The 10,153-nt window shown below is 38.2% G+C and overlaps 1 protein-coding gene across 2 annotated transcripts in view; it reads left to right on the forward strand.

The window, feature by feature from the left end:
* Positions 1–4,650, forward strand: part of chrnd (cholinergic receptor, nicotinic, delta (muscle)) — a 53,944-nt gene extending 49,294 nt beyond the window's left edge. For both annotated transcript variants that reach the window (XM_072572406.1, XM_072572407.1), the window contains one exon: positions 1,605–4,650. In XM_072572406.1, coding sequence (XP_072428507.1) covers positions 1,605–1,787 — 183 coding nt within the window. In that variant the 3' untranslated portion in view covers positions 1,788–4,650. The remainder of the gene's footprint in view (positions 1–1,604) is intronic.
* Positions 4,651–10,153: the final 5,503 nt, after the last annotated feature.

Raw genomic sequence — 10,153 nt, forward strand, 5'->3', positions numbered from 1 at the left:
GAGATGCAATTCCATGTGATGTTATGGATTGTGGAGTCTGCTTAACTGGCCTGTTAAATCTCATTTAATTTTTCTTTTGATGAATCTCTTAATTGTGTTTGTTTATACGTCCGTCTTTGTGTGAATGGGGTCTAGAATAAAAAATGATTGGGTTTAAATCATAGACATTAATTAGATTACTTTGTTGTTTAACTTTATTCTGCTAAAGTTGCAGTATTATTAATTAATTGTTAATTATTTTGTTCAATTGAACTGAATTGAATTGAATTTATTGTCACGTGTACTGAGGCACAGTAAAAAGCTTTCTCTTGCAAACAGTTATTCACAAAGTCTAGTACTAGTTATTTAAAAAATTGTTTGTAATCATTGGGGGAAAAGTTTAAGGGTCATTCAAAGTTTTAATTTTACAGTGTTGCAAATACAGATATAGGGAAGCTGATTTAATTTTGCTGTCTTCATGTTGTAACACTGATGATAGTTCAATATTTATGACACTGACAATTTCAGAACTAATTAATTAGCTGTAAATGACTTTAAGACATATGGTGCCTTTCTTTTTATGGGTAGATGACAATTTTTGTTTGATCACTCTCTATAGAGCCCCTTGGAATGCTTTCCATATTAAAAGCATGTGCGGCCAATGTCAACAATAGTTTATGCAAAAAATCAGAATATTACTTCTAAATTCACATCCAATAGCAAAGTGATATTTATCAAACAAATCATCTAATTCTACATTTGATCTAGAAATAACTAGTATTCGTTCCACAGTTAAAAGGAATCAAGTCAACGTGAATAACTGATCATACCTGATAAGATCCTTGAAGAAGAAGTTAATATTAAAGTTGATTTTATCTGTGTTTTGCAAAATTATGAGTAGGCCAAGCAATAGCCAGCTGCAACAAAGTAATTATTTTAAATTTAATCCCAATTTAAGAGTCCTGGAGCAGCGACTTCTGATGGTCAGTGCACATTGTGCTTTAGCCACTATTAGTAATGATGTTACATTGGTCTAGAGCTACCTTTGGCATATCTCACCTGTAACCAGACATAATGGACTTAAGATAAAGTAAAATACTACTTGTGGTTTTCAACTTTCTAAAAGTGCATTAAGAACTTTTACACTAATGGAATGACATCACGGTGCAACTGTGCACATACAGATGGATCATGGTAGGTTTCTTTAATGGTGGCATTAGGAGCATACATAATATATAGGAACAGAACTTGCTGTTGATTAATGAAGTAGATTTTTAGGAAATTCAATCAGTTCAAAGTTTATTCACAATGGACAATTACATGCAAATAGTGAATCAAATTTAGATTTGAAATTCCTTGACATTATTATTTCATAAAATTATATACATGTTGGTGGCACTGTGAGAATGTTTGCTTTCATTATGTTTCATTTATGGAAATGACAATAACACATCAGATAAAATGTAATTTATTGCTTGAATATTTTAGCTTTTAACATATTTTAACTGAAATATGCTTTGAGAATAATGTGATCGTTTGATTCACTCACACAGAATGATACATTAGCACACAGAGAAACTTCAAAAAATGCTCTAGACTTGAAACATTTTGTCTTTGTGTTTCAGGAAGTTGACAACTGGAATCGAGTGGCCCACACATTAGACAGGCTCTGTATGTTCATCATAACTCCAATCATGATTTGTGCAACATTTACCATATTTTTGATGGGAAACCTTAATCACCCTCCCCCATTACCATTTGAAGGTGATCCCTTTGAATATTCAGCAGATCGCCCACGATGTTTGTAGCTTTCAAGTGTCCATGAACTACAGGATATCACAGAAGATACTACTCCATTTACCCCCATTGGTCATTATCCACTCACTCTTCCCATCCCCATTATACACATACAAGCCATGGTAATGTACACAAAGTTGGAAAACATAACATACAAATCTATATATATATAAACATGAAATAAATGTATAAAATGCAATTGTGTATGCATACTATAATGCATACAGATATACATTGATGTTCTCACAGACAGATGGTGAGTTTTAAAAGTAAATTTCTCTCCCTGTTCTCACTACCTGTCTGTAAGCAGATTGTGATTTTTCCTCCCTTTTTCATACAGTGGTGGTATATTTCCCTGACTCCTGCTATTTGTAGATTCTGACTTTGTAAGGACTGCAGCAATTCTAATGTAAAGTCAACCCGGTTTATATCACACATAATTTGGAGATGCCGGTGATGGACTGGGGTGTATGAAGTTAAAAATCACACAACACCAGGTTATGGTCCAACAGGTTTAATTGGAAGCACACTAGCTTTCGGAGCGGCGCTCCTTCATCAGGTGATAGTGGAGTGCCCAATCCTAACACACAGAATTTATAGCAAAAATTTACAGTGTGATATAACTGAAATTACATATTGAAAAATTGATTGTCTGCTAAGCCTTTCATCTGTTAGAATACAGTAATAGTTTCACTTCTTTCATGTGTAAATCACAAAACCTTTTTTAAAAAAATTTGCATTCTCGGGTTAGCTGTTAGCAATGGTGATAGCTAGACAATATGTTGAAGGTGTTGGCCCCTTGTGTTCTCTGTCTATGCCATGATGTTTAGATTGATTCTAATCTAAAAAGTGAGATAACGGAGTTTTACATAAATTCATGCAGTTTTTGAGCTCAGAGTTCTACATGAATGCGTGCAGTTTTTGAGCAAAGTACAATGTAACTCTTACACAAAGGGCAGGTAAGGTGGTGGTGGGAAGGTTTGTAATAATTCACAATATATGCTTTGAGTCATATAATGGGAGATATTGAATTGAAGAGGATGAATACATTCATTCGATTAGCAATAAATTCAATATAAAATAGAGACATATTAATTTATCAATGGCCTTGCTTTTGAGATAGAATCCAAAAAATCAAAGTTGTAATTAGCAGTCTGGAATTCCTTTGTGGTTGATTGGCTTGCTGTTGGTCAGGACTTCTGGGAAGTTTCTTTTCTTTAAAAAAGTATAGCTTTTCAGAAACATTATGAAAACATAACTTGTTCTCCATTGTTTAGATGAAAGAAAGTTGATTGCTTGCAGAGAGACACCACAAGTTGCAGACGTTTTATAGGAGAGAAGTTCTTTTCGCTATGTAACCCAGAGTTGAGAGCTTTGATATTGTCAGTAGATGTTGTATGGAGTAGCACTAACACCTTAATTGGTTGCTATTTCAAAATTGTAATATTAAAAAGCAGTTGGGTTCAGCTGATGGAAGTTATCTGACCAATCTGCCTGGGAATTGGGGAGTAAACAGTTACTATTCAGACAAAAGCTTGCATTACAGATAAGCAAGTCTCTATGGCCCATCTCAGAGGTTAAGTGTAAAGTCCTTTTACATTCTGTTACAGAGTAGGTGCAACTTCCAATTCTACTGTGCAGGGATCTTTTTTTTCATGGAGAAAATTATCACTGTAGCAGGTTATAAGGAAACTGCTAGCATTCCCATTCCATCAAGAAGTGCATGGACTTCATTGTCTGGCTGACATCAACTTCTGGGAAGCTTCTGGAAGGTTCTGCTGGGTCCTGATTAGAATAGCCATCCTTGTTAGACTTTTTTTTAAATTAACTAGTCATTAAATATATATATGGATATCTATTAAAGTTAGTTTTAATCTGTTTGTGATATAATAAATGAGAATGATGAAAATGATGGAAAACGTTGAAATCAGCTGTTTATTTTCTGACCAGCCTATAATATTAATGTTGCTGAATCTTTGGCTATAATAATAATCTATTGTAATGTACAGCTGCAGTTCCATAGTTATGCATTGGGCTGCAAATAATTTCCAATAGGCAGAAATTGAGGTTTGCATGTACAAGATATCTTATTCCAGACATAAGAATATAGCTGTGAGCATTGCTTTCTCAGAACATTTAAAATGAAAATGTCTGCTTATGTTTTTAAAGTGCCCTGGATTGCACAGTATTTAAAGTTGCTGGTTTGACATTATTCCACAATTATTATCCCCAGATATGTCAACAGTTGCAGTGTACTTGACCATGTGTACAACATGCAATACATTTATCAATATGAACAAATTCACATATGTACAAGATTAGATTAGATTACTTACAGTGTGGAAACAGGCCCTTCGGCCCAACAAGTCCACACCGACCCGCCAAAGAGCGACCTACCCAGGCCCATTCCCCTACATTTACCCCTTCACCTAACACTACGGGCAATTTAGCATGGCCAATTCACCTAACCTGCACATTTTTGGATTGTGGGAGGAAACCGGAGCACCCGGAGGAAACTCACGCAGACACGGGGAGAATGTGCAAACTCCACACACAGAGTCGCCAGAGGCAGGAATTGAACCCGGGTCTCTGGCACTGTGAGGCAGCAGCCACCATGCCACCCACGAAGATGTGAGAAGTATTTTTATGATATTCACTCCAGCCAAAGTAAACACTGTATTCCACAAATTCCAATCCCTCGAAGTGAATCAAATAGCTGATACTGGGCTATTTCATAATCTGTACACAGTATTATCATTAGTTTTGAAAACTTCTTGTATAATTATGCATTAATAATTTCTGTTTTGCATTGTATAAATGTTTGCTTCAGTTGTATTACACATAATATTAAATTATGCATTATTCCTTGCTTAATCATGTTACCTTTTATTTCAAATATATGTTAAGAATAATGTTATAATTTGATTAAACCAGTTGTACAGAATAAAATTCTTTAAAAAGTAGCCTACTTTTTATTAGTCCCAGGCAGGTGTCTTGACATCTGCTCAGAAGAGTAAGTTAAAACTGAAATGCAGGATCTGGAGCAGATAGTATTGGAAAGTTTTCTGATTAATTGCATCTACATGTTTTCCACAAGTAGGACTGAAACTGTTCTCCTGAACCCAAATGGGTGCATTTTTCTGTGCTGTGTTTTTCAGCATTCATCTTCATTGTGATTCCAAATAGTACTTTACGTGGTTATGTTAATAGTAGAAGTATACGTGCTTATCCATTATTAGGTAAACATGCATGTTCTTAATAGTTGAACTGAATTTGAAAATAAAGCATATTAAAACACAAATGAATTTACTGAATAGCTACAGATGTGAGATTATTCAAAATACCTTTACAGGGTCAATATCTCTTTCTCTGCTGTTCAGAATGTATTGCACAATTGGCTGAGATACATTCAATTACACTATGATAAGGTGCAGCATAATGTGTATTCCAATGATGAAGATCCCAATCATAAAGATCCTGTTTGAGGGGAAATAGTGAGAAAGGAAACATCTGGGTAGTTCATCTTTGCACCTCCTAGCATCTGGTTACTATGGACGTGGGACCAGGTGCTTTGCCAAGTTTACCACATGCAGATGAAGGAGGAGAATATAACTCTTAAATAAAAGAAACAAATATTCTGTTACACAGTGAGATTACGAGAAACCTAGTATTTGAACCTAGCTTTTCTTCTTCAAACAGCAACATAACTTTGAGATATTAAAAATCTTGAAACTTCTACTTAGTTGTTCTGTTCGTTCAGTTCAGTTCAGTTGTTTGGGTGAGGGAAGAGCAAACTATTGTTGTGAGTTTAAGGTTCTTCACTTCTTTGATGCATTTTCTTCAGTATGTCCAGTACACAATAAGATCTATGCTGCCTAGCATCATCATCATCATCATAAGGAGCTTATACTTTCCAGAATCTAGAGTATGATACACTCATTCTCTTGTGAGGGATGTGTATGATTACCTGGAAGTGTTGGAGTTCTGTAGTTGTGATTAGTTGCATTCTTGTAAGATATACTGTAACATTTCACTGAAAATCAACTTTGGAATTTCATTATTTATTTTTAAGGTTTAGTTAAAGATTTTAAATATTCCTCTTACTGTGGTTAGGATTTAATTTTGTATTGAGATATTTTTGGGAGAATCATGGATTGGTCATGGAAATATGTTAGAAGTTATTGTGAAATTCATGGACTATTACAAGCAGACACTGTTAAGTGAATCCAGATAATATTGATACATTAAGGCATTAATTTGACATTCATATTATTCTTTTACAATCCTTTTTTTCTAATGGAACCAAATTAGTTCTCCATAATTTAAATCCTTATTCCCAGAATCAACACAGTTTCTCTTCTTTGTACTACCTTTTCTGAAATAATAGCAACCTGCCAATAAGAGAAAAAGTGGATGAACTCATAAGTTGAAATACCATGTTTTTGGCAACATACCCAACACCTGTTCACCCAGGCCATGATTTTACAGGTAGCAAGGGAGGCATTGGGTGTAACACCTTCTTAATGAGGCCCTGAAGTAGGCAATTAAATTTCAATTAAGAACCTTAGCCAATACTGCTCCAATTTAATAGAGCTGCACTCAATGTATAGCTTGGTAGCCGTGGGCTGTAGGCCAATGAACATGGGAATCAGAGGCAAGGGTTCTTCTTCCCTGGGCACCTATGCCAATCAGAAGCCTCCCCACCTTTGCTCCCCAACTCCCCCCACCCCACCCCACCCTGTTTTCCTCCACTGCATTGATCCTTGTCTTGTCCAACATGCATTTCCACCCCTCTTGTGGGGGCCTGAGAACCCAACTCTTGCAAGATCCCAGACTCAATTGGGGTTGAGGACATCCACGGTTCCTCTTTCTCTTTGGCATTCTGTAAGACTGGCGTGGCCATTAATCCTGGTGTGGCATGGAGCTGCCAGCCTCCATGGCCTGCAGATCCATGAGGTGGGGCATCTTCCTGGCAGCAGTCTTGCTTTATATGCCCTGCCTGAGAATAAGCAAAAAGCTTTTGTCCAAAACATTGGAGTGAGCCAGCCATGCTCAAATGGACTTGTCACCAAACATTAAAATGTGTACAGAGAGATTGCCCTTAGATTGCAATCCAGCTGGAAGGGCTACAGACCTTGCATATCTCATTTGGAAACAGATATTGGAAAATGAATTATTAGACTTTTTTTTAATCAACTCAAAGAAAGGGGAGCTGTGTGGTGTTCCTTGCTGGAACTGAACTTGATCATCTTGTGCCAGTATCTGGTATCTTTTGGGAAAAACAGTAACTGTCCAGCAACAGGGTTTGGATTAGTTTAAAATAGCAACTTGACACTGAACTGAGAGGAGAGAAAGCAGTTGGAATAGTTACAGAGCCGGCAAAGCTCAAGAAGATGCTTTGGCCCATCAAGTCTGTGCCAGTCAAAACAAACTATTCTAATCTAATTTCTAGTACCTGGCACAAAGCCTTGTAAGCCTTTGCATCACAAATGCACATCTAAATAATTTTTAACTCCTATGAGGGCTTATGCCTCTACGACTCTTAGAGGCAGTGAGTTCCAGATACCCAACATCCTCTGAGTGGAACACATTTTCCTCACATTCCCTATAAATGTCCTGCCCCTTACTTTAAATCTATGTCCCCAGTTAATGATCCCTCCACACAGGGGAAAGTTCCTTTCTGTTTACCCTGTCTATGTCTCTCATAATTTTATACATCTCAATCATGTCCGCCCTCAGTCTCCGCTGCTTCAAGGGAAACAATCCTAGTCAATCCAATCCCCCTTCATAACTGAAAGTCTCCAGGCAATGCCCTGATAAATCTCCTCTGCACCTTCTCGAGTGCAAACACATTCCTCCTGTAATGTGAATTCCTGAACTTCATACAATACACTAGCTGTGGTCTAACCAACATTTTATACAGTTTCCACATAACCTCTATGCCTCGGCTAATAGAGGAAATATTCCATAGGTCTTCTTAACCACTTTAACTCCTGTTCCACTATCTTAACAGATTGCAGGACATGCCTTGTTTGTCCTGTCCATGTGCTTATCAGATTGAATTCCACTTGCCACTGATCAGTCAATTTGACTAGATTGTTTATATCCTCCTGTAATCTAAGGTTTCCATCCTCAATATCTACCACCTCACTGATTTTCTTATCATCCACGAACTTATTGTGGGACCTTTTCAAAAACCTTGCCGAAATCCAAGTAGGCTACATCAAATACATTGCCTTCATCCATACATCTGGTTACCTCTTTCAAAAATTTAAAACCATGCTGAATATTCTCCCTTAATCTCTGCCTGTCCAAGTCCAGGTTAATTCTGTCCCTCAAGTTGCTTTCCAATAGTTTCCGCACCACGGAGGTTAGACTTACTGGCTTGTAGTTTCCTAGCTTATCCCTTGCTCACGCTGGCTGTCCTTCAATCATCCAGCACCTCTCCTGTGGCCAGAGAGGAATTGAACACTTTTTGCAAACGCCCATTATTTCCTCCTTTGCCTCACTCAATAGCCTGGGACAGACTTCAAAAAAGGCATAGAAAGCTAATCCTTTCTGTCTTTCTTTTAAATTGGAAAAGGAACAACCATCAAAAACTTTGCAAAAAGAAGGAAAACTTCTAATTCAAGCCAAGACTTAAGTTTAACTGACTGACTACCAAATTGATGATTGCCACAGTTAACAATGTAATACCTTTGCCAAAACCAAAGAAAAAGTGAGAGAAGTCACCACTTGTCCTCTTTATAGTTCCAGCTTGGATCCATAGACTATGTGCCTATTTGTCAATAAATTTCCTACTCACTATATTCCTAAATACCTTACCCATTTGGATACAGAATTGGCTCAAAGGTAGACCTGGCACAAAGCCTTGTAAGCCTTTGCTTTGTGGTGGTGGAGGGTTGTTTTTCAGACTGGAGGTCTGTGACCAGTGGAGTGTCACAAGGATCGGTGCTGTGTCCACTACTTTTCCTCATTTATATAAATGATTTGGATGCGAGCATAAGAGGTATAGTTAGTAAGTTTGCAGGTGACACCAAAATTGGAGGTGTAGCGGACAGTGAAGAAGGTTACCTCAGACTACAACAGGATATTGATTAGATGGGCCAATGGGCTGAGAAGTGGCAGATGGAGTTTAATTTAGATAAATGTGAGGTGCTGCATTTTGGGAAAGTAAATCTTAGCAGGACTTACACACTTAATGGTAAGGTCCTAGGGAGTGCTGCTGAACAAAGACACCTTGGAATACAGGTTCATAGCTCCTTGTAAGTGGAGTTGCAGGTAGGTAGGATAGTGAAGAAGGCTTTTGTTATGCTTTCCTTTATTGAGTACAGGAATTGGGAGGTTATGTTGTGGCTGTACAGGACATTGGTTTGGCCACTGTTGGAATATTGCGTGCAATTCTGGTCTCCTTCCTATTGGAAAGATGTTGTGAAACTTGAAAGGGTTCAGAAAAGATTTATAAGGATTTTGCCAGGGTTGGAGAATTTGAGCTATAAGGAGAGGTTGAATAGGCTGGGGCTGTTTTCTCTGGAGCATCGGAGGCTGAGGGGTGACCTTATAGAGGTTTATAAAATCATGAGGGGCATGGACAGGATAAATAGACAAGGTCTTTTCCCTGGGGTGAGGGAGCCCAAACTAGAGGGCATAGGTTTAGAGTGACAGTGGACAGATTTCCAGTGTATTATTCCCACCAGGATCCTGACACTAGTGCAATGCCCTTTTTAAGACAAATCACCCAAAGCTGCTGTATCTCAAATACTGGTGATCAAACAATCACAGGTCCAAAATTGGACATTTCAAATTGACCCACAGTTGGATAAATCAGGCCTAAGGGAAAATTGGCCAGACTAAGTTAAATAACAGCCAGTAGCTATCAGCTACAGAGAACAGTGGAAACCAAGATCAAAAAGGTTACGAGGGTTCAAGGTGAATCAGTTACAACCAGCCCGAGAGTTGTGCATTGGAAAAGTGTTGATCAGGTGTTCTGGTATCTTCTAGGAGATAGTGAGGACTGCAGATGCTGGAGATCAGAGCTGAAAATGTGTTGCTGGAAAAGCGCAGCAGGTCAGGCAGCATCCAAGGAGCTGGAGAATCGACGTTTCGGGCATGAGCCCTTCTTCAGGAATGAGGAAAGTGTGTCCAGCAGGCTAAGATAAAAGGTAGGGAGGAGGGACTTGGGGGAGGGGCGTTGGAAATGCAATAGGTGGAAGGAGGTTAAGGTGAGGGTGATAGGCCGGAGAGGGGATTGGGGGTGAGAGCTCAGTAAGAAGATTGCAGGTTAGGAAGATGGTGCTGAGTTCGAGGGTTGGGACTGAGACAAGGTGGGGGGAGGGGAAAAGAGGAAACTGGAGAAATCTGAGTTCATCCTTTGTGG

This window comes from Chiloscyllium punctatum, chromosome 6 (assembly GCF_047496795.1).
Source record: "Chiloscyllium punctatum isolate Juve2018m chromosome 6, sChiPun1.3, whole genome shotgun sequence".
Lineage (NCBI taxonomy): Eukaryota > Metazoa > Chordata > Chondrichthyes > Orectolobiformes > Hemiscylliidae > Chiloscyllium > Chiloscyllium punctatum.